Here is a 25925-nt window from a genome sequence, read left to right as displayed (position 1 = left end):
GCGACTTTCCTACTTTTGCCCAAAAGTTCATCTGCACAATCCTGGCAAGCTCTCCAGGAATGGCTGAAGAATGACTTTCCTACTCACACTACCTGTAGACTTTGGAATAGCGGATCAGATCCTCTAATTCAATTGCTTGGATCTTGTTGTGGTCCAGATGTAGTTCAGTTAAGGTTTCAGGCAGGTCTGGTTGGAGGAGAAGGGTAGGAAGATATTAAGCCTTCTAAAACACACAGCATTCCACAGTGCTTCAAAACAAGTGAAGCAACCATAAAAAGATTGAACCTGTATTTACAGAACATACTAACAATGGTTAACTGAACGCTATCATTCCCTAGCTTAACCCAGTTGCCTGAGTTCATGTATAGCATTGAATCATAATTAACCAAATACACTAGTTTTGTTGTAAGAACCCTGTCACAAATGTTTTAAACTGAAAATGGTGCTTCAAACAGAATAAAATAGGATATAGCAGTGATTCATTCCCAAATGCTCTGAAACAACAAAATTTGTACTGGTCTACAGAAAACAAGGAGAAATTTTTCCATTTCCACAGGAAAAGAATTCCATTTGTGTTTAGGTACTTATGAAAAAGTTCTGCTGCCTGTGGAAATGAACAGAGTCTGGAAAAAGATGGGACTTTCTGTAAAGCTTCATCAAGAGATTGCCACTATGCCATTCAGTGGGTCACCTCCAGTACTTATAATAGCTAATCAATACCTCATAGTAGATCCGTGTGTGATTTCCAGGAAACTGCAAGACGTTTTGCCTCTCAATTGTCTAACATTACGCTCTCCCCATCCCATATCATCTGAAATTGGGGAGCTCAAAAAAGAATCTTTGAGGGAAAAAGAAAGATGGATTTGTGGATGAAGACAACAGAGCTCTGGGTGAAGTATAAAGGAAATAAAGAACTCTGTGTCTTATTTTTAATGATGGTCTCCTGCCTGAGTTACTGCTGTGTTCCTGAATTCAGTTGGTACCTCTCAGAATTCTTTGAAAAAGAAAAGTAGTTTTGTGCTACTCTTAATGGGATCTTCCCATTAAAAGCTGAGAGGAGGTGTGCCCCTGAATTTTATTAAGTGGTAGGTATGGAGAAGTGATAGATATCACCTTTGGGTACACCAGTGAGCTTTGCTTCTGAGATCCTCAGGTAGTTCAGCTTTAGGCCATCAAAGGCACCGGGTTCAAATCCACTGTTCTCCAGGGGGTTCCCACCCATCTCTGCAAAAAGAAATAGTTTCATGTAGAACAATAGTGTTCAGCATTATCAGATCCAGATTCACCTAAGCCCTATTCTGCAACACATGGGATCTCTTAAATAATTTATTTATGTGTCCTTCTCCTTCTCTCTCTAATCTACAGGCAGATGTAGGAAGAACGAATGCAAAGGGCTACAAACGTGGTGAGGCAGATATTGTACATGGTGATAGATACAATCTTTAGGAGCCAAAAGTACAATCTGTTTCTGTTTGATTATGGATTAGTAAGCCCCTTCTCCTCCCACCCCCTTTCAATTCAGCTCCAAATTTCCCTTTCTTGAACCCATTTTTTCTCTTGGGAGAAGCAGCTGTCAAGTTGTACTTGCTTGCCTGAAACATGCAGTTCCACCCTCAAAGCTTATGGGAAAACAAATTCTCATTAAATGCAATGATGATGTTAAGAGAACAAGATCTGTGTATTTGGTTCTATGTTTTAAATCAATCTGAATCATTTGCATTTTTAAACAAAAGTGTCGGTGGAGCAATTTGGGCATTTTTCCCCAAATGGTCTTGCAGTTCTATTAAGGGCAGGATCCCCAGATGCATTTAACCATGACACAATTATTCTTTGACAAATGCCATTTCCCCCCTTATCCTGCTGATATCGCCTTCATTTCATCCACAGTCCATGAGTAAGACAGGGCAAGCTTAAATTGTCCTTAGCAGTATTGGTTTTAAAGTAGTATTTCCCCTCTTATTCTGATCCTTTCCAACTACAGCCTCAAGAAGTATTTTATGCTTCACCATTCCTAACACTGGAGTCAAAGTCAGGTGACTAGTAGTGGGAATGAGCAGAGAAGCATCTGTTGGGTGCTTCAGGTTCATGTTAGAACACACACACCCTTTCCAAGTCCCCAGACTTCTTCTTCTGCCACCATTCTGCTATGTGCTCCCTAAAGAACAAGACAGAGTTGTTTTAATTACTACCTCAAAGAAAACTGCATGGACACGTCCTTGTTGTTGGCCCCTGATTGAACCTGCTCTACAGGGGACATCATATTACTTTTGAAAGCAAATTTGATGTGGGAGTGATATTGGGAGTAGAGTTTCTCAGGACAAGGATGTCAGTTATGTCAAACGCCAATAGTCAATTAGCTCCAAAGGTGAGAAGCACAAAGCAAAATATCTGATAAACCAAGGGGAAAAGGAGAAAAAGACATGCTGGAATTGAACCATCAGGGCTAATAAGAATTGGTGTCTATTTCATCTTTACAGAGGGCAGTCCATTGCTTAAAGTGGCTTCATCCCAGTAGATAAAGTTACTAAGCTAGCTGTGCTGTGTCAAGTGTCTGGCTAGCTTCTCCTGAGTTTGGGCCAGGGAGCCTGATGCTTGGGGACGGTGTAGAGACCATAACTGTGGGTAATTCCCGGATTTGCGGTATAATGGTAGACTGCCCAGCTGGTATTATTCTGAGAACTTTCTCTATTGTTATAGCCTTGCTGGATTCACGCAAGGCTGCAACAGGGTTAATAGTGTTCCACTCTCAGGAAATGCTGAAAATGACTCAGTTCCTTTTGTGATTCTTATTTGTTTTTTTCAAACATGTTATTAAGCTTGAGTTACACCAGAAAAGGATATTGGAGAAGGGGTACATAAAGTAGTCTAGAGATGCCTAATAGACTCCTAGTGTCACACCTATCCTGTTCCTGCTGCTGTGCTGAGGCTGACAGATGTTTTCCCTGCCTTTTGACAGTGTGCTGAACAGGGAGGTAGCAGAACTAGAGGGCTTGATCAATCCCTTGGTCCATCACATACTGTGTATTTAGGACAATGTCATTTGGCAGTAACTTGGAGCAGATGCAATAAATGCAGGAGAAGGATTAGCGGGGGGGGGGGGAGGAAAACATTTTCTGGTGGTGTAGCTCTCTGCCAAATTAAGGATGAGTAGATAGCACATTAACTCAGTCACAGGGAAAGGCCCTAAAAGGTTGGTGGAATTTGTAAAGAGATAATGGATATTGCTGATTATGGCATGATACTTTGAATGAGCCAAATTTGGAGGGGGGGGGAGGGAACTCCATAACCTAATAGGCTTAATTTATATTCTAGAATCTTAAAAGTTGTCCAGAAGTGATCCAGGCATGTAAGCCCTTTCAGGAGCCAGTGGAATAATCTTATGAATGCACTTGACTTTCTAACTGAAATGAATGGCCTGCTCAACTTCCAGTGGATTGTGCCTTAACCTTTCCTTAAATATAGTTAATGAACACAGTTAAGAAGAAAAGTATATGTAGATGCCCACAGTTCTTTTGCTCATGCTTTGTTCATTCTACTACTGGAAGTAAGTAAATAAACCAGAAATGAACATTCTCAAATTTCATCTGAACCCAAAAGCTACTTTATTCCTCCCAAATTGCTGGCTTTGGGAAAGTGAAAAAATGGATTCTGGGCCCTATGTTCTTGATTTTTTATTTGTTTATATGTTCCCACAAACAATAGAAAAGGACCATACTAGTGCTGTGTATAAGTATGTAGTTTATGTGCTCTTCAATATGCAAATTTAGCCAGATAGATTACAAGGTTATGGAAAATTATCCAACTGCTTTGGAATTGAGGGTATAATGCTGATATTGACTCTGATTTGTTTGTGTTTATTCTGTTCACTCTTCTCTCTCTCTCTCTCTCTATCTATATCAATTGTATTGTGCATATCACTCTATGCATGCTATGTACTGTATTTATGCAGGGGGAGATGGTTATGAGAACTGATGACAGAAAGACAAATAAAATCAGAACACAGGCTGACTTACTGGGTACTGAACAAATTGTTAACATACTTTTGCAATTCCAAAATATTGGGTTTCATTGGGAACACTGAGTTGCACTGGCCTTTTGTCTGGTCTTGCCTGATATTAGCCACAATGTTTTTTTAAGGACCATACAAAATGCCCCACAATATTGGGTGCCATTGTTTGCATTCCAAAGAACCATTCATCAAGGTGTGTGTCTATGTTTCTAAAGAAAGAGACCAAAAAGCAAGCATGCCTTGGAGAAAGAAAAGTGGGGAAAGGTTTGATGGAGTCCTATGCCTCACCAATGCAATTCATGTTGTGGAGGCCATTGAAGACATCCTTCGGGATCTTCTTGATTTTGTTCTCATGGATCCGGAGCTCCACCAAGGAGTTGGGCAGGTTAGGAGGAATCTCCACCAAGTTGTTCTTGGAGATGTAGAGTTTCTGCAGCTTAAGCAGAGGGCTAAAAGCCTTTGGATGGATCTTGGAGATCTTATTGTTCACCAGTACCAAGGCCTGCAGGTAGAGTCATAGAAAGAGATCACATGTGAGCAGCATTTAAGGAAGTGCTTACATAGATGTAAGATGGTGGAATCCATTATTACTCTGGCAATTAATTTTTGCAGATAGAGAAATTTGTGAAGGAAGTCCTGCAGAGAAATGACTAAAGAAACCAGAGTCCCACTGGTATGAATAACATATCTGCACACTTCTCAGGTCTACTAGCAGATGGTACAATATAAAGAAAGTTAGGAGCAATACTGTAGATGAGATACTTAAGTGCAAGACACTCTCTTGCACTTAAAAATACAACTTAAGGAATGGAGTGAGACTTGCAGAAATCTCTTAGCAGAGTATCATGGTAAAGAATACAGCCAGAGGCTCAAGGTTTCCAGGAAGCATAATCCTAGAGGTCCTGTGTTTTAATCCCAGGTGTTTGAGAGAAGTGGAGGTTGCAAATAGTGAAGGCCATTCACGTTCAGAAGCTCATTGTTCCAAGATCCAGCCCTGGCCAAACGAATAGGCTTTAGTGCTAAACCTGAGTGAAGCTATATTCAGAGCTGAATCAGCCAGGTTCTCCTGTCCTGCTTATATAAGGATCCATCAGGAGAAGTGGGGAGGGGCCTTTTCTAGTACATACATATAGGCGGAAGAGCCCTTTAAAGTCATCTTTGCGCAGCTCTGTAATCTGGTTGTTTTGCAGATCTAGTAATGTAGTGTCTGGTGAGATTTCCTTAGGCACTTGCTTGAGACCTGGAAAAAGCAGAAACAGATGGTCAGAAAAGTTGGGACTGGGTACACAGGCAAATAGAGAAGGCTGGAATGCCAGAGAGGATGGGGCTCCGTACCTTGAATCGTAGAGAAGGGAATGAATTTAGCACCTGCTGAAATTAAGGCTCAGGAGCCCTGTCCTCTTTTGCATTTAGCCACTCAGCCCCACACATTAGTCACAGCCAACATTTATAAGATTATCTACCCAATCGTTCCAAGCAATGAGGGAAAATATGCAAGGTCTTCTTGTTTTATAATTTGTCAGTGAGTTTAAAAAGCTTGCTTTGCTTGCAAGCCCTATAAATAAATTAGAAATAAGTATTCCACCCATTTTTTCCCCTCCTAACTGCTATGAAGCATAATCACTGATGGGGGGAGTAGAGCATCATGAATAGCCAGGAGAGCTGAAAAGGGCAGCATTTGTGGTCCGGCGTGCTCTATTTCTTTGCTCCCTTTGCTTGTAATTTTTTACTTTGCCACCTCACAATGTATGGCATGAAGCAGCGCTCTGTGGGTTTTCCACAAGCCCGTGAGCCAATGACTTGAGGCAGTCGAGCACAACGGCATCACGTTCAGATCTGGATGGTTGCAAGCATCCACAAGAAAGAGATTTATAGCTCCGTCTTTTTAACTGCCTTACAGTTAGCTCTGCAACGATGTGCAAAGAGTCTGTACAATCCGCCAAGTACTGTTGTACCTGGCTGATGCTATTGTACCTATGCCACTGAACCACAGGAAGCCATGCGCCACCTTTGCAAGATTTGCTGTTTCCTCAGGAACGGTGGTGGCCCAGGGACTTTCAGGACCAGTGCTCCCCTGAGTTGTCTTGAGAAGCTGCTTCATGTCATATTACAGAAGAACTGCACATTTAAGGATGGTGTATAGCTCAAGGGCAGAGGGTGAATGCCTTGCATGCAGAAGACTTCCAGTTCATTCCCCGCTATCTCCAGCCAAAAATGGATCACGTGGAAGACACTGATGGGGGTGAGGGGTGGGGAAGAGCTCCCGTTGAGAGTCTGGGGAGACACTGCCACCACCAGCCAGAACTGGTGTAGATAAAACAGAAATGCCACTAGCAATTTAATTTGTCCTCTTTCTGCCTGTAACAGAGCAAAGGGATTTGTGTTGCTCCAGGAGCTGTTGTAGCTCAGAAAATGGGGCACTGGGAGAAGGCCAAGTTTTGCCCTCCTGTGTTGTGAGAGCGCTGCTCTCGGCTTTCTGAGCAGGAGTGAAGATGACTGCACGGCCACCGTCAAACTGTTTTGCAGCTGTGGGAGGATAGAAATGAAGCCATGCAGAAGTGTCCTCTGGCATCTTCCCAACACACATTATGAACCAGGGCTCCGGATGTATACAATGAGCTCTTCCATACAAAATGACTGACTGGCTGTTCTTCTTCCTCCTCCCCTCCCCTCCCCTCCCCTCCCCTCCCTCCCCAAAAATCCTTCCAATCGGGACTGACATGTCAGAACTCCAAGAAGTTCCTCTCCCTGCTCTACCAGCTGATTACAGCTATGTGGGTGGAACAATGTCGGCAGCTGAGGTTACTCAGCGTTAGCTCAGTAAAACACAGGTCTGTGCCCTGGCACTGAAGTCCTGGCTCACAGTAACCGTGCTGTATAATGCATTGCAGCTACAGTCACGATATCATCACATGGATTAGCTGTGACCGGGCCCACATATTGCACTAATTTATTTACTCTGTTTACAGCCACACAATGCTAAGTCACGCTTGGTGGATCTGGTGTGCCTCACGTGTGATTCCTGTGCCAGAAGCAAGCTTAATTCAAGGCTGTAGGAGTGATGAGGGATAGATACTGTATCTACACATGCCTGAAAAATATTCACAGGACTGTTGCTGCTGAGTGAAAGGTATGGGGTGGTGATCTTGTGTTTCCTTTATCAGCTGCATTGGATATGCCTTGTCTGGAATGAACATTAAATCCTTAGAAAAACTGCATCTGTTGTATGTCTGCCTGTCCAATGTCCACTTGTCTGTCTTTAATTTATTCTCTAAGTCTTAACTATTCATCTACAGTGATTAAGCTGGCCTAACTCACAACACCATGAAGAAATTGGGTTACATAGCTCCAGTACAATCAACAGGGTGGACTTGTGTTTTATCCTGGCCACTGCAAACAAGACTGTTAGTAGGCTGCCCCAATGAAGAATGAATAAACTGCTGTAAATTGGAAGCAAAACAGAGGTTTTTGAGGATGAGAGTTACCTGCTCTGAATCCCTTGTGAGTTTCACAAATACAGAGATAACCCAGCAATCAAAATGTTCATTCCTAGGCACCCTCTCCCACTTATACTGAAGTTGGTGCCCTATCAAAATTAGGCATTCAGGCCCAGCTGCACATTACGGGCAAAAGCCATGGAAAGGTTAACATTACAATATAGACTTTCCCTCATGTTTATTGTGTGAAAACATTGTTTAGGTATTTTTCTTGAATAACTCTGGCTCTACCTCAGCCTAGGGATGAGATAAAACTGCTTCACATTCAGGGTTGGGTGACTTTGCCATCTATGTATATCTAACACACACACCCCTCTGTAATTTGGGTTAGGCTATAAATGCTCTGGAATCAGTCTGCCCTTTTGTACAGCTTGAAGAGCAGGAATAGACTGAATCTGAACTTCCTGGTAGATCTCTGGGTGAGCTGCAATAAGGATTTCTGAGACCTCATTGTCTGACAACAGCAGCAACAAAATCCCTAGGTTAGAGTTATGAGATACAGTAGGTAGAGAAGAACTGTCAGCTTCACTGAATTCTGTTACTGAAAACAAATTCCTGGGCTCCAAATTCTTTGCTTTTAAGTGTACACGTTTCAACCAAGGCTATGGTTAGGGTTTTTTTGGGGGGGGGGGTTCAATTAAAAATGAGGTTGTAGATCATATAACCCTGAAATTTGCCTATCACTGCTAAAGGAGATACATACACGTATACATGTACGTACATAGATACATATACACACACTGCTCTAATCTTGGAAAGAGGCTGAAACATTTTTTTTAAGTCCAGAACAATGAGATAACATTAGGAAGTGGCCTGGGCAGACTCTTTCCTGATTCACTAGAGCAGCTGGGAGAATGCTGGCTGGGGAATTCTGGGGGTTGAAGTCCACACCTCTGAAAGTTGCTAAGGTTGAGAAACACTGCACTAGAGTATGAGAAGGAAGAGGAGGGACAGCATAATCAATCTTGCAAGATTCTGTTATTATGGCCAATCTCAATAAAAATAGTTTTAGCCTTCCTATGGAGCTGATTTAATGGTCTGGTCTACCTAGTGATTTCCTTTTTTATATATATAAGTTTGATTTTACCTAGTGGGGCTGACAGAGCAGTAGAGAAAGATCTCAATATAGTGACCTGCCTGTTAGACTTATTTAGAGGTAGGGGCCACACTCTATGGGGAGCCCTTTGTTTCTACATTAGTCTGAAATATAGGTTGATTTAGAGAGGCTGTGGACTAATGACTTCTCTTGATGCTGTTGTGGCTAGAGCAACATGTAGATCTTGGAGAAGGGGATAAACCTGGACCATTGTCCAACACTACATAGAGGTCCCGATCTACCTGTTACTGCTAGAGCAAATTGAAGATTGCTCAGGGCCTCCCTAAAGCAGCTTGCCCATCAAACCTGTGTAGAAACAAAGAGTGCCCTGCTTGTCAGGGTGTTTATTTTTCCATAGATTTGACAGGCAAGTCACTTGAAAGAGATCCTGATCAACGGCTTTTTCTCGTGATCTTGATGGTGCTGCTCCTCCTCTCATGTCATGTCAGTCCAGCACCACAACCCAACATGGCCATAACTGTAATAACTGGAGAGGAGGGGGATCTGCCTGTGGCAGTTGGAAATAGCCAGCAGATGCTCGGCATCACCACGGTAGCCACTAAAGTGACACCATCGTGCACTGAACAAACTCACTTGGGTCTGAAGAAGATGGAAAATTCTACATCCACATCAGCCTGAAAACCTTAGTTAGGTGACTGCAGCTGGGATGGAAATGAGATAAGATGTGTCCTTAAACAATGGTTAAAGACATCTTGAAGCTGAGGTAAGGAGAACATATGGATGTGCAATAAGTCTAATTCAGCAAGTGTGCCTGAGGGAGACTAACAGTCTCTTTTTCACTAGTGTTTCACTGGCAGTCACTGGAATAAAATCTTATTTTAACCTCCTATCCTCAGGACACTGCCCTTGTCTCAACCCTAGGCTGTGATTTATGCAGCCTTACCCTGCTCTTTTCACACCTGCAAACACCCATCCAGTTGAGAAACACAGGGGAAAGTAAAGAGAGCCAGGGCAACCCCAAGTTCTTTCTGTTGCCAAAGCAAGGGCTGGGTCCCCTAAGAGTCCCCCGTAAGGGAAGGCTCTAACCCAGCTAAACTGAAGGGGAATAAACAGGACAAATCAACTGAGACTTTACTGAACTGCCATATATTTCTTAGAAATACCTTTGAATGTGAAATGTAACTTTGAGCAGGTGAAAAGAAGTGAAGCCATAGTCTGGAGTTGAAGAGCCCCCTTCTCCCATCTGCAACTATATTAATAAATTATACTTAGGACTTAGCTTCATGATCATTAAAGTCTAAGTATAAGAGACAGTTCCCAGACTGATAAAGATTCTGGAGACTGTTATGTAAACCATCAGCGGCAAGGCTTCTCATTATCAGCAGAGACCCGAACATCTCCAGAGATATATTGGTTCTAAAATGCTTCAGTTGCTGGAATTCTTGTAACACCATCTCTTTCATCTCAGTAAATCTTGCTAAAGAGAACTCCATGAGAACCTTGCTTGGAAAAGAACAATTTTCAAGTTTTAGGCAGTTGCCAAAGAGGCTGGGCCCTAGCTAGTTAATTCTATACTTCATTTTATTTTCAAGGCAACAGATTCTTTCTAAATGTATCACTGCTTAGCGTTTGAATAAATCTGCCAGCAAGATTCTGGTTTTGTTGTACTGGAGTACTTTTCCCTAGTCTGAAGGTGGACTTATTTGTGTAGATGCACCATTTAATATATTCTACAAGTTGGGAAGAGTTTGAAAAAAGCCCTGGGAAAGGACTTTATCTCTCTCTGTACATACGAGCCATAAGTTAGAATCTTACATATTCAGATAAAGGAAGATTATTTATCACAAATGCTAATAATGTTACCTCTGAAATAAGTAACAAGATCCCTTGTAGCATGTCCTACTTTGCAGACTAGGAAATGCTGATACCTAATAAAGATATTCTCTGACCACAATTTTTAAACATGTTCTTATTGATTAGCATGACTTGTTTTGTGGCTGGGTTCATATAGGAAAAAGAGACACAAACTAGCTAATGACATTCTATCTTGGTGTGAACCCAGTCCATTGTTTACAGCATGGTTTAGCACAATGGGTGGACCACATAGCCAATTTCTTCTTCTCTTCCCCAGCTGCACCTAGAGTCTGCCCAACAGCTATTTGGTCACTCTCAGAAGCCTGTTTGACAGACACAGTGGAGGCAAGGGAGAGGAAGCAAGAAAGGCAGCAGTGTGGGAACTTCTAGAAAGCTCCATGGGAGGCACTGAAGGGCATACAGACTTCAGCAGTATGTGAGTTCCCTGTATTTCTTAATACTTTGCCTGATGGTGAGTTTTGAAGATTCCAAATGGTTGCCATCATCTATATTTCTATCCATCCATCCATCCATCCATCCATCCGCTGAAAACATGTCTTGAGCAATAGTTTTCAGAACAATCGTTTTATATGTTAAACTCTTTCATTTCCTATATTTAAATTTTCCAACAATACACAATTTACCTCTGTTCATAGCACTAGGATCTCCAGAATGAATCCCAGATTGCTCCACTGCTGTAACCCTCCCCCCCGCTCCCGGAAAGAGACTCACCCAGATCAGAGCATTGGACCACCCTTAGGTGGCAATGACAGCCAAAGGGACAGAGGCCTGGGTAGAAAGGAATCTCGTCTGCCTCGGCCCCACTCGAAGTAGGGAAGATCCCAGAAGCCTCTTCCTCTTCTTGGACAGAGGGATCGTCCATGGAGAAGTCCCAGAATCCTCTTTGTACAAATGGCAGTTCGCTGCTCACCAGACCCAGGAGGGGCATCAGAAGAAGGAGGTGTTCCATAATGAGAGGTCCGAGGCTAAGATTTGGAAAAGAAGGGCAGAGATCAGAGTGTGCCTGGAGATGAGATTCTTGAGGTCCTCAGAATTAGAGTTCCTTTATTACTGAGGATAGCTCTAAGTGTGGTATCATTGGGCAGCTACCATAGCCCATGCTCTGATAGGGGGCCCACAGCTAGTCTTTGGATTATCCTGTTCCTCCACAGTGGCTCTGTGAAGGTGGGGGAAACCTTGCTTAAGCCCCTTCTACAACTCCCCCGTATTACCTGTTTCATTGGTTGCTCTTCCACAGCTATCCCACTTTTCCCCCTTTTGTTCCTCAATCCTGACCCCCTCCCCGAGATCTGGGGTTGCTGCCCTCCCATTCCTCTCATCCCCAAATGACCAGATGGTAAACAGAAATGTCCCTTTTATTTTTTTTGGTATGAAACTGTGATGCAACAAAGATCTTGCTGCCATGGATATAGCTGGGACCACCGTCTTCATTTTGGTAGACTGCTCCAGTGATTGCTGGCTGAGCAGCAGGCTGTTCATTGTACCTCAGCTGACTCAGAAGACAGGAAGGGGGAAGGGAAGAAAGGAAGAAATGGAATGCAATGTACCCACTTTTCCTCCAGAAGTTCAAGGGGATACCATAGTTTCCAATTTTATCCTCACCTTCTGGTCCTAGGTAACCTAAATACTGAGAAAAAAATTGAACTCAGTCTCATCAGGCCAACTGTGACTCTAATCTAATGGGACTACAGCATCCTGGCTGGACAGTAAACACTTCTGGAGAGCCCCAGGGTGAGGAAAGTTGCAAATTACTGTAACACTGGTATGGATGTGGCAACCTAGTGAGTCCATAATAGCATCCAGATTTGAATCAGGCACTCCCTAGTGGAGAGTTTGTACTGTTAATTGTTTCATTATGTCGGGGAGAAGAGACAAAAAACGAGCCCTTATAAACCAGGAGGCATGGGTGATGAGTCAGTAACAGCAGAAAATGTGGGAGAGAGTGAGTATACTCACTCCACTGTTGATTGTGCAATAAATATCTTTCAAAACTCGGCCCAGGAATTGCTGGAGTAACTACATGGATCCCTGCCAATGGCCTATCCCCCAGAGCTGGGTCAGACTTGGCAACATATAGCTGTGCTTCATTCAGTCCAGGGCCTGCAAACAGCTGTAACATTGCTTCTCTGAGGATGCCAACTCAGTCTGCCAAGAAAGAGTCGTTTGAAAGCCCTGGTGGAAGATTTCTGCTTTTTCTTGTTTGCAAAGGAAATGGGTGAAAAGGAAATCGGGCTGGGCTGGGGAAGCCTCTCTGTTACTGAAGCCCTCTGTGCTTGCTGATTTCAATTACTAACCCCATCATACCCCAACCAAAGGCAATATGTTCTCTGGCCATCCCCCAGATCCTCCGTCTCTCAAACCCAACTTTTTCTAATTAATCTGGGGATATTCTCTCTGTGACTATGCATCTCACCCTCGTTTTTGGGAGTTGGAGACAAAGAGTGCCTCTTCGTCCCTGTGCTGGAATTCCTCCACTCTGCTAGTTACTTCTCTTTACATTTGGAGCCTCTCGTTGCTTCATGCCTCTGGTTTTTCTACTTCTGCTTTGCAGTTGTAGCACTGTCTTTTAATGAAAGCATGCCTTACTTTTGTATATATCACTGAACGGAAGCAGTTTATGGCAGGGCAGTCTACTGGGTTAAATTTGTTCCTTTCTGTTACATGAGGTACTTTGCCATCCACACGGCAATCTCTGCAGCAGTTTTTTAACCGACCTCGACTTCCCTTCTCCTCCCATGCCGAAGCAACCATTTAGCAGCTTTGTCCTCTCCCCAGTGGCTGCTTCATCCTTCAGATCTGACTTAACCTCACATCTGGCCTGCAACATCTCTATTATCTGCCTTGGTGGCCTTCTCAGCTATCCTGCTGGGACTCCCCTCTGTAGTCAGTACAGGATACAAAAGGAATATCCCACAGCCTTTCAGCGCAGCTCTTTTTAATCCTCCTTAGAATAGTTGCCATTCATCTTTATAACTTCATGATGGAACCTAATTTACTCTATCATATCCTCCTCTATCTTTCCTCTCTTTACCTTTTGAACATTTCTATAACTGCAGAGGCTTCAATCCCCATTTGGTGCCTTCCAGATTTCTTGAACGGTAACACATGTATTGCATCCAGTGAGCGGGTGCAATTCAAGGTACTAGTGATAGCCTATAAAACCCTCCATGGCATACAGCCTGGTTACCTAAGGGTTGATTTTCTCACCTGCTTTCTGCCCCCCCCCCCCAAGATCCAGCAGAGTGGGCATGCTGCAGGTCCCATCCTTGAAACAATGCATCTAAGTGTGCCTTCCCTGCCATGGCACCTGTCCTCTGGAACAGTATCGTATCTCCCCCCCGCCCAAGAAGGTTGTGTTGCTTTGACCTTGTCATCCTTTAAGTGAGCCTTGAAAATCTGGTTCTTCTCCCAGGCCCTGAGATGAGAGGTTGTTTCTGTTGGATGATGTGCATGACTGGGTCTTATTCTTTTCTTATTTCTGTTATTTTTAAGCTGATTTGACTAACTTGGGGGATCGGGGAGATATTATTGGTTACTTTTATTCTAAATCACCCAGAGTTGGTTGAGTTAGGCAGCTCTAGAAATGTGATCAAGCAAACAAAAAAACAAATTCCCATCAAGTTCAGCAAGTACAGCCAAAAGCAATGCTTCCTGGGAATTCTGGGAGTTGTAATCCCAAACATTTCGGAACACCAAGTTGAGGAAAATGTGTAGAGCCTACAAATAGGTTAGGCATCTTCATTATAACATAAAACAAGAAGTTGCATTTTAACAATCCAGAGTCGTCCAAAGTCTGGTTGATGTACAAATTGAATAAAAATAAAATAAATAAATAAAAATGTAAAGATCAGTGACACAGGAATGTGTATACACATTTCAAAATGGAATGAGCATGTAACAGAAAGTCAAGACTGGTCTCACTCAGAAGATCAGCATTAATGGTTCTACATCAGACTTTTTTGTGTATGTGAGTGTGGCCCTGAGTCAGTTTTGACTTCTGGCAACTGCCTAAACAAGACCTTGCAGTTTTCTTGGCAAGATTTGCAGAAATGGGTTGCCTTTGCCTTCTTCCTAAGGCTAAGAGAGAGGAACTGACCCAAAGTCACCCAGCTGTCTTCATGGTCAGTCTCCTGGCTTCTAGCCTCATCCCTTAACCACTACACCAAACTGGAGAACAATACTCAATGAACTCACAGGAAACTGTCTTAGGACCAGTATCATTCAACATTTTTATTAAAGATCTGGTTAATGGAAAGATAATCAAATGTGCAGGGAGATCTGGGCAATACCCATGAAAACAGAATGAGATTACTATTTAATCTGGATAGATTGGAAGACTGGGCCAAGATGACCTTCAACAGGAAGACATGTGAGACATTACATTTTGAGAGGAAAAATATAGGGAACACATAGAAGATGTGGGATCGATGGCTTGGAAGCAATAGGTTGGAAAAGAATTTGGGTGTGGTTATTGACAACAAGGTAAACATGGGTGAGCAGTGTGAGACAATTGCTCAGAGGGTTAAAGCAGTTCTGGGCTGCATCATAGAAGTGCTCTATGAAAGACATGTGAAGTCTTTATTCCCTTCTCCTTTGTACTGGTGAAATTACACCTGGACTACTGTTTACCATTCCCATTTCCAAAAAGATTTTGACTGGTTAGAAAGGGTTCAGAAGACATCAACAAAGGTAATACAAGGACTTAAGGACATACCCTATGAGGACCGGCTGAAGGATCTTGGGTCATCCATTTCACCAAGCAAACTGCTGTTGCAACTGCATCTTATTATCGACCATCCCCCCCTCCCTAAATTTCCACAAATAAAGGAAATCCAGAAAATGCCAGGATGCAATGACATGACATTCCTTGGATATGTCCCAAAAAGTGAGTGATCAAAAAAAGCAATATGAAAGCAAAGAGGGTGAAAGAACACTCTTCCTGCTTAGTTTCAGCTTAGCATTTTCCATCTTTTCTCTGTATTTTTTCTGACGTGTCAGGAGACTTTGCTGCCAGCTGCAAATGCCTACTCTGACCACAAGGAATTTTTGCATTGTTAGCATGGGGAAAGAGTGTAAAGCCTGGGTACACGAGCTATGGCTCCCCACCCACCATCCTGGGGTTTTAAACAGCCCGTGCCCTTCCATCAGCTGCTGCCAGTTTTGAAGAAGTATGTAAAAAAACCCAAAGTTTGTGATTTTAAGACTAAGAATAAGATAGGAAAAGGTAGATGGTATGAAAAAGTAGATGGAATTTAAAATAAATGTTTTTTATCTCATGATATGCCCACTTCTACTTTGAGCACACTCACTTTGCCCCTGGCCCCACTAATATGGCATTTTTGACAACCCCATGGAGCTCTTAACCTAGAAAGCTTTAGCTTTAGTTAGGGATGAGCAACCTGCATTTTCATTTCTGCAGCGACATTATGTCACTATCGTGCAAATCAAAAGAGTTGTATAAAGATTAGGACAGGCTTAAAAACTTAAAATAAGCTTAATTTACCCGAATAGTTCATAACATCCAAGAAAGCAAACTTCGAAAAAGCCAAAAGTGCAATATCCCAACCCTGCCCCTTATAATGGTGTGATGATATAATCCGGTCTCACCCACCCACAACAAAGACTAAAAGTTCAATTTATATCAAATTGTGTGCATGGGTTCCAAAGTGTGTTGGTACAGACAGAATGTAGGAGCAGTTGGTGGGAGGGATTTTTTTTTATCCGCACTCAATTGTGACCGATTCTGCGGCGACTGCCTGGACGAGTCCCTGCAGTTTTCAAGGCAAGGTGTTTCGGAACTGGTTTGCCATGGCCTCCTTCCTAGAGCAGAGCCCAACTGGCGAGCGCAGGAGGCGGGGTTTCTGTTGCTTCCCGCCTTTTTCGGGCGTGCGCGGCTTCCACATTATCAATTAATCAGGGATTTGTGTCCCTGTGACAGTGGGGACACATTTAGGGACACTAACAGTATTTTTCCGACTATAAGACGATACTTTTTTCTAAAATCCTTACCCTAAAAACTGAAGGGCATCTTATTCAAGGAAGTCAGCCGAGAATCGCGCGGTTCCAAACTGCCCATACTTTGTTTCTGCAGAGAGGCTTCCTCCTATTGCTAGCCTCCAATCACGAGTGAAATAGCTTGTCTCCCAAACAGACTTCCTCCAATCACGAGCCTGATGTAACTGACGTCAGCTGATGCTGAACAAACCAATTAGAGGAAGGCTGATTGCAGAGACAAGCTATCTGCAGTTTCACTCATGCTTGAATGTAATCAGTTAAGCAAAAGAGCCTGGAAATAGAGCTGCAGAGAGATGGTTTGGACTTCCTCCCACCGAGTGTATCAGGCCAATGTTAACTAATTACTAAATAAAAATGTGTTCTGCACTATCTTTAAAATATTGATTTTTACATTTTGGGCTGGAAAAGTGGGGGTCGTCTTGTACATGGGGGCGTCTTATTGTCGGAAAAATACGGTACTATACATACAGCATGCTCTACATTGGGCTGCATATTCCAATCAAGCACCTAGAAATGTTAGAAGGCTAATTTAACAGAAAACAAAAGAAAGGACCTATAGGATATCAATAAATCCTCCAGTTTTTCCAGACAAGGCTTGCTGGAAATTCTGCAGTCAGATTCGTGTAAAGGATGGTGAACAAAAACAAAAGAAAAATGATTTAAATGGAAATATGTAGTTCTTATAATTTCATTATGAAAAGTACACAAATTACATAAATGCAACATCCAGCTCCAAACTACTATTGTAAAGAAAACAAAAGCAAAACAACCCTCCAAACAAACAACTGGGTTTGGTGTAGGGATTCGAGGCACTGGGCTAGAAACTGGGAGATGGAGATTTCTAGGCATGATGCCAGCTGGATGACTCTGGGCCAGTCATTCTTTCTCTCAGCTCTAGGAAGAAGGCAAAGGCCAACCACTTCCAAAAATGCTGCTAAGAAATTAATTTTAAAATGAATTAGAGTATTGATGACAAGCTTTCAGTCATATTAACCCATTAGACATTTTTGCTGCCCACCGTTGGTCATTCAGGTTTTTACCACCCAGATCTGAGAGCCTGACATTGTCAGAGCTAGAAGCTTCTTTTCAAAAAATTAAAATGCACATTTTGCCTAACAATCCACTTCTTTACCGTTACTCTATTACTATCCTGCCAAACTGCTCTTCTGAGACAGAAGATGACCAGCACTGCAATCAGCTGCTTCCATGGGACCCCCAGTTAGGGCAGTGAAGAGGGATCATAATATTTCTTATCTTCATGTTTCTTAATACTTATATACTGATTTGTTTGCTATAGGAGACAATGCAAAGAGTGAGATGTGGACGATTGGCTTCTCACCCTGAATCTCAGGTCAAAAAGGCACCCACAATCAGCCAAATGAAAGGCCGGTCCCCCAAGATTTATCTATGCTGCTATTTCAGATTGTAAGCAAATCAGCATGTTTAAAACTGTTTACGTTTATAAATACTTGGGGGAAAATATGGTAGTTTTGCCTGGGTTTTTGCAGCAAGTAGACGTCCTGTAATTGCATAAAGGAAAGGCTATAATTTGGCCGTTATTTTAGCCTGCCTGTTGGCCTGTGGTGGTCAGAAACAGACTGATCCCTTGCTCCCCAGGGCTGCCTTGAGGACTACTTTGGACTGAACAGCAAGCCATGGACAGAAAAGACAGGGAAGCGAATCTACACTGGCCTTTTCTCTTTCTCCACACCCCACTCCCTGTTAGTGCCCAAGTCTTTAGATGTGGAAAACTACAGTGAGCCATGACTTCCCAGAGGCAAAGCCTGGAGAGTTGAGATCATTGTCACTTGCTTGTAGAGGTCCACATCCCTGTAAGGAAGTGGGACTCTTGTGAGCAGATGTCATATTGTGGTTCACGTGTGTTCAAGGCCCTTTTACCAGGCAAGCAGAGCAGCCTTCTCCAACCTGGGGCCTTCCAAACTGATTTAGCCATGTTGGTTGGCCATTATGGGAGTGAAAGTGCAATGCTTCTAGAAGAAACCAAGTATGAGAAAAGATGAAATAGGAATCTTTGATTTCAAGAGCTTTCATCTTTATAGGTGGAGCTAGAGGGGATAAGATGGGGGAATTCAATGTAGTGTAGGCCAAGCTAGGGCAAAAAAATCAAAATGAAACATAAGCAAAGCTCAAGCAAATGCTAAAGTTGATGCACATATGGGGGGAGGAAGGTGGGAAGTGACAAAACATATGTTACAACATCATAGTGCAATTTCTACTCCTTATGTACTTACATGTGATGCAAATACAAAAGAGTAGGGCTTGAATCGTGACATCATAATGCATTTTTCATCAGTTTGGTGTCATCTGAGTTGAAGTAACTTTATGGGTGCTCAAATGTGCTTTTTAGGGACATGGATGAAATCTAAAACCAGAATGGCTGTGTTTTCAATCAAAACTCTCCTGAGATGGGTGGGCTGTTGTCTCTTTTTCCCCTCCTGAATTGCCACTGCAGCCCCCAAAACAATCCCTCACCGATCCATCCACACACACAATTTCTCATTCTTTGCAGTGACTTCCAAGTATGTTGGCCTCATACATGCTTAGGCAGTTTCTCAGAGCGAGGCCATGAGATGACAGCCCAATCCAAAGAGCTGCTGATGCTTCACTTTGAGAAGCCTCAGAGAGAAGCATCAAAAGTCAAGGCTGTGCTGGCCTTCTTTCCATTAAGCACAGTGGATCAGTTGGTCTGGACAGTACAGCTGGAGAACAGGGGGCCGGGGGTGGCTGACCTCCAACCAATACCCTTTCTGGTCCACTACTTGAAGCAACTGCTTCACTCCATCTAAAAGTAGGACCAGTCTTGCCACTGGTGCTCCCAATCAAAATGGTTCCCCCTTTCTTTTCCTCTGACCAATTCACTCTGCTAAGGAAGAAGAATGTGTGCGGAAACACATACCAAGCCCCTTAACCACAGAGTACACAGAAGCAAGATTCACACAGGCTTTCTTTCATGAGTTTTAATGGCAAGAATGGTCAGAGTACAGAATCTTGAGATTCTGAGATAGGAACCCTTCAGCCATTCGTTGTTGGTGCATTCATTAAGGCAGGGTCTCTTGAAAATTTCTGAGTCTCTTTTTCCCAAGACGTTTGCATGATAAACAAAGAGTCTGTTTATTAGATAAGCCAGTAATGGGAGGATCTCCCATTCGCTGATTTTTTTATTTTTTATTTTTTGCTTAGAGGCACTCATCTTTCTTTCTCAGACTCAGCACAAGCTTTAACAACACAGGAAAGTCCAAATGACCATTCTCTGCATTTCCTTTAAATATCTGACCACTCAGCAGAGCAACTGCACAATATCTCACTTGCAAGTAGTCCTCTGAGTGTTTTCTCAGTAACTATTCTTAGCAGAGCTCACAGTAATGATAGAAAGAACTGCTGGCAAAAATGTGCACTGTCTTCATCTCCTATGTTTTTAAGGCAGCATATGGAATGAGGTGAGATAACTAGGACTGAGACACAAGTAGGCAGCATCATGGGAGCAGGGGGTAAAATTGGCTATTCCAATGATGCTGAAAATAAATAAAGAAAAATTCAGAAATACTCTGTGTGCCAAGATGTGCTTGAATGTATGAAGTCCAGGTATAATGAAGTCAAGCAAACAGCACGGCTGAATTAGATTCCCTCCACCCCCATTCCCCAACTCCATCTCTTTGACCTTCTCAGGACTAGAAGAAGCTGAATAAATTGCATGCAATTTGAGGAAACTATATAAATATAATAATTTGCATAAGAACACCCTTATCTTTAAAGCAGTGTTGTCCAAACTTGGCCACTTTAAGATGAGTGGACTTCAACTCCCAGAATTCCCCAGCCAACCAATTCTGGGAGTTGAAGTCCGCTCATCTTAAAGTGGCCAAGTTTGGACAACACTGCTTTAAACCATTCAAGACAGGCTGATAATACAGGAGAGGTGAAAATTCTCTGGAGATAAATTTGATGGAAAAGGCTAAACTGGAGCAAAAGAAGCTGCCTCAAAGTCCTTGGTATGCCACCCACCCTGCATCCCTGCGACTTTGAGCAATAATATCACTTTTGACATATCCCATAATATGCTCAGAATGACCCTGAGTGAAGACCTGGTCTTCCTTCTCGTCTTGGAGGAAGGCAAGAGCATCTTAGAGGAAATGCAATAGGTAAGCACCACCTTTAACTCTTAAACCTCCCACTCACCCTCATTTGATTTTAGAGAAAGGAGTAATGGCAAATTAAGGTTGGTGGGTTGACTGAAATCCAATGTTCTGGATGTGTAGATGAAGGAGAAAGCTGGTTTGTTCCGGGATAATAGTCTAGAGGCTGGAATAAGTACCAAATGGTAAGAAATAAACTACTATATATATATATATATATATATATATATATATATATAGTATGTATATATGTATGGACAGAAAGTACAATCCTGAAATGGACAGAAATATTGAGCAAAAGGCTATTGCCTTGAGAAAAATTCTAACACTGCTCTACTGTTGAATCTCCTTCTGTCTTCTACAGCAGTGTTTTTCTTCCTTTTATTTATTTTATGTGTATCTATAAATGTTCATATGTTCAAAACATCACAGTAGGCTTTAATTGCAGCCAGTGACAGGAGGTTACTGTAAGAAATGTATGCCAGATTTCAGCGTTTCCTGGAAACCATGCCCTCAACACTTGAAGCTTTTAGTTGTGTGATTATTATACATTGTGTGATTTTTTTTATTAATTTTTTTTTAAAAAATCAATATTTTTTATGCATTGCTCCAGCAAGGTCTTAGTCCTGAACCCATTGGTTCTGATGGAATGTCAAACACTGAGGATATCCAACTGCATAAAACAGCAAAGCTCCTGTATATTCAATAATTAAGAGTAGAGATGTGCAATAGGGGCAATATTTTTCTCACTCCAGCATGATCTGCCTAGGATCCCTGTTCTATATTATGCTAAAACAGCCTTTTCAAAATACAGACCTGTTCTCCTTGGCAGCTAATCCACTAAAACACCCTTCTTTACTTTTCTTTTATTGTTAAACTTGACCAGGAGGAATCAAATTGTTTAATATCCTTCATTTCAGTTCAGGTTTAGCTATGATTAAAATTGTTCCAGTTTAGCTGTGGTAAATGCTTCAAGTCCGAAAAAGATCAGAAGTCAGAATGCTTCTGGGACAGATTTATGACTGATTCATACATGAAAAACAGAACTGCAACCAAGCTACAAAAATATAATAACCACTGCCAATTTACATACCTCCTGCAACTTTCCATTAATGTATTGTACAAATCGCACCAGCATTGCTATGCTCTCTGATCTGTTCAATTGACTAATACGCCAAAAATAGCTTTTTCCAACCTGGTTCCCTCCAGATATGCCACAATGCAGCTCCAGAATTCCTAGCCACATCTGGAGAGCATCAAATTGGGGGAAGCTATTCTAGGTGATGATGCAACAATACCACATTGGTAGTTCTTTTTTATTCCCATGTTACCAGGAAGAGTCAGAGGCAGCGGGCGACTCATGCGCTTTCCTAAGTTGCAATTTGGGACTTGGATATGACATGTTTCAATACTTAAGTTGCAGAAAGTGAGGTGAAAGGGTTTAATTTGTTACCACAAAGGCTTGTCACTGAGGTGGTAAATCTGTATTAGAGGACTAAGTTGCACATGATGTTAACCCTGTCACATGAACTTATGTTGTTACTGCTGTGATACTATAAATAGTGGCACATGGGAGGAGGTTGTGATCACTGATCAGGATGATGGTGCTGCTAGGAAGCAAATTCTCCCCTGCTCTGTCCTGACAAAAAAACCTCCCCTCAAGTTATGATTAGCCCTGGGAAGCTACAAAGGGGAAAATGTAATTGGAACATGGTGGGGAGGAACATACCTAGGAAATGTTCCAGTCTCTTTCAGCAACATATACATCCCCATTCAGTAAAACCAAATTATTTTCTACCCCAAGATTACATAAGAATGTAGGAATAGCCCTGCTGCATCACCCTTCTCAGTCCAGCATTTTGCTTCTTACAGTGGCCAACCAGTTGTCTTTGGGGTACTTGCAAGCAGGAGATGGAGACATAATGCCTTTCCCACCACTGTCCCACAGCAACTGACATTTGAAACTATACTGACCTCAATCCAGAGGAAACACTGACTAATGCCCTTGATAGACCCACCCTCCCTAAATTTACCCAATCTCCCTTTAAAGCCATCCAAGCAGCTAGCCACCACTATATCTTTGTAAAGGAATGTAGAGTTGACATTGGGCATATGGAAGGAAGGAATGGGCTATTGAGGTGGGACTTTGAGGAAAGATTACTCCGTCCTGGGAAAGAGGGAAGGGTGAGAAGGAAACTCAAAATAATCCTGCCTTGATTTTGTTTAGTATACGAAGGGACAGAGACCCTTGGACGGGCTTTCAAGATTCTATTCTTCTACTGTACTACAGTAAAGACCATTTCTGGAATTCCTGTTCTACCTGTTTGTTGATTTAGCCTACCATTAAGTCCTGGGGTAATGAATTCCACAGATTAATTGTTCACAAGAGTTTCAAAAGGTTGAAGAGCAGTATGACAGAATGTTAGTACCCAATCTAAAAATCTTTGGAATCAAAATTATATTCTTCTAGACAGGGTTTGTACACAAACTTAATTATTTCCAGTATAATGTACTGTTACCAGTTTGCTTCTTTTTTCCCCTTACAACTGAATGTTGAAACATGGTAGAAATGACGATTCTAGAAATAAAAACCCAAATGTTCCTTCTTAATTTCTGGCTCAAACTTGGGTCTGTGCAAACAAAAGAAATTATCCAACCTTTTTCTGGCTAAGTGAATTCAGGACTAGTCTTACCATGCAGCAGGGAGGAGAAGGCTGTTTCAAGAGGCAGGATTTGGGACAGATGAAGGCAGGAACTGATGTTCAAACAGTGCCCACATTTCAAACAGTTTAAGTCTGCTTAAAAGATTGGCTGTAGCAGAGATGGGTGTCATCCTCTGCTTCTCTTTATGCAACAAAATCTCTTTAGCCAGGAACTGAAATTCCTATAGCCAGCCCTGACAGCTCACTTCACAAAATGGTTTCATCAATCCATTTTGGACTCTTCAGAATATGAGGCTTAAAAGTTGTAGGAATAAAGGTTCTGTTGCTGAACACTCTGAAGGAAGCAGCTTTTCCTTCAGTCCAATTCAATGTCTATGGTTTCAGTTTTGATTGTTCCCTTGCACAGTACAATGTTAGTATTGCCTCAGCCTGAAAAAATATTGTTGTATGCTTAAACAAATTTCCTTTGAGGAAAGCTTATATTCTCCTGAGATTTCTATTACTGCTTTGAATGCCTTTCATTGTTTTAAATGGAATATTTCATAAGATTCCTTACAGTCCAAAAGGAAATACTGACTGTAAGTGGAATATTTGGTATTTAACACATTATTTCATTGTCCTTTAAATGGAAGGCTTCATAATGAATTTCCCCAAAATAATGAAAGTGGAGATGCAGTCTATGTATGGAATACTGTTTTTTCTTTGTTTTGAGGAATCTTATCAAGAGCTAGGAAATAGACTACTTTTGATAAAGCCAAAATAGAATTTTTAGAGATACTTTTCTTCTTGCTTATATTTTGATATGGTGAACACATTGTGTCATACAAGTACATTCAATTTCATCTTCCCTTCTCCATGTGTGTCTCGAAAAATAATGATGAGAGTAGGTGGGATTCAGGTTAGCACAATACATTGTTCCCAGGAAAACTACATGGCCATATTTATATAGCCATCAGGAACAGAGCTGGATTCAAGGGAATATTTACCTGATCCCTTTTATTAATGAAAAAAAAGCAAGAAGAAAAGTAAACAGCAACTAGAGTGCAGCACTGAATCTCTGAACCAACCAATGAAAGTTGGGGACTTTCTGAAAGACACCCAAGATTATCAGTCAAAAAACACTGTCTGTCTTTTTAGTTTCCCTCGTAGGCACTAGGTTGCTCATTCATGTGAAAAGCAAAAGGTAGACAGACTGTGTGCTGGTTTCCCCTCTCCACCATCTTCCACTGCTCCATAGCTTCATTCACTTTTGTCCTCACAGCCTGAATTTGATAGGAAAAAGAGGCTTTTAGGGACTTTACTTTAAGTTTAGGAAGTATAAACTTGGGGGGAGGGTGTTTGACATGGCACATCTCTCTCTGGAGATGAGCCCCTGTTTTGGGGTCTTCCAATCCCACAAGCACCAACTTGCCAAAGCACATTCAATGAGTTTGAAGCATCTATGGATCCCTCAAGGCTTGAGTCCCCCAATTTTTCAGTCAGCACTAAAAATGACTGAAACTCTGTGGCTATTTTGCATTTCCACTTGCTGTGTGAAGGTCATTTTGGACACCTATTACTCAACTGCATCTCTCCTCCATTCCCTCACAAAACCAAGACATTTATGTCTGTGAAGGGCTGAAGGAGAGAATGCCAGTTTCCCGCACTTGCTTGCCTCTTAAAAGTAAGTCCTACCCATAACTGTCCCCCCTTACATTCAGTTAGGCTCTAAGAATTTGTCTGAAAAGGAGAATGTGGGGGAAGTAAAATCTCCCTTTCTGAAGAGCCCTACCACAGCCATAGCCAGCATGACTGGAAGAAAGCAAAGTTGACCATCATTTGAACCAGAACTGTTGGGTTTAACATCTTTCTCTAACTCAAGCGTGTCTGTGAGGCAGAATTCATCAAGGAAAGCTTCTAGGATTCCAGTATTTATCATTTCTTCAGATGACTGTCCATAGTCTCAAATGGTGATGAGCAAAATTCTCAGATAAGTATCTGACCTTCCCAACCACTGCTGTCCCAAGGCCACTCCAAATCAGAGAAGGAGGTGTGATCATAATCTCACTCTGATAGTACAACCCTTCATGTGCATGGCTCTGATTTCCTAATTTCCTTTTGGTTACACCAGTGTTTCTCAACCTTGGCAACTTTAAGATGCCTGGACTTCAACTCCCAGAGTTCCCCAGCCAACCATGCTGGCTGGGGAACTCTGGGAGTTGAAGTCTAGGCATCTTAAAGTTGCCAAGGTTGAAAAACACTGGGTTAGGCCATGTTTTGGGGCTTCTTTGCAGATGTGTGAGTTGAGTCCTCTCCCCAGCTGCATTCTTCTCCATCATAGGGATTAAAAAGCTTCCCCTTCTTCTTTTCTCTTGACAACATCCAGGCTGGAGCTAAAAGCCAATATTGATTTTAATAGACACATAACATAAATTCTAGGCAATGTTCCCTCAGTACCTCACTTGGGATAGCCGAATAGCAATTGGAGGTCTGGGCTGAGGACATTCCCTCATTAGATGGCTTGAAATGTGACTTTAGCCAGCAGTTGGTCTCCAGTGCAAATATAAAAGCTATGTTGGCAGGCCACATGGTTGCCAATGTTTGTTTTAAATAAATATCCCTTGCACAGAGGTAAGGCAGTAGAGCCCAACTAGAGGAATTTGATGGGTGAAAGACACC

The 25925-nt window shown here is 42.2% G+C and overlaps 1 protein-coding gene across 1 annotated transcript in view; it reads right to left on the bottom strand.

Moving 5' to 3' along the window:
- The window catches only part of BGN (biglycan), a 49715-nt gene that overhangs the window by 7126 nt on the left and 16664 nt on the right, over positions 1-25925 (bottom strand). The window contains exons 2-6 of the mRNA XM_007420487.4: positions 11150-11403; positions 5137-5249; positions 4298-4511; positions 1114-1224; positions 93-186 (exon numbers count right to left, since the gene is read on the bottom strand). Coding sequence (XP_007420549.1) covers positions 93-186; positions 1114-1224; positions 4298-4511; positions 5137-5249; positions 11150-11387 — 770 coding nt within the window. The 5' untranslated portion in view covers positions 11388-11403. The remainder of the gene's footprint in view (positions 1-92; positions 187-1113; positions 1225-4297; positions 4512-5136; positions 5250-11149; positions 11404-25925) is intronic.

Source organism: Python bivittatus, unplaced genomic scaffold, assembly GCF_059951505.1.
Source record: "Python bivittatus isolate LINGU-HERP-01145 unplaced genomic scaffold, Pbiv_v1 ctg000220_np1212, whole genome shotgun sequence".
NCBI lineage: Eukaryota > Metazoa > Chordata > Lepidosauria > Squamata > Pythonidae > Python > Python bivittatus.
Note: the sequence above shows the minus strand (reverse complement) of the source record. Positions and strands in the feature narration are given on the sequence as shown.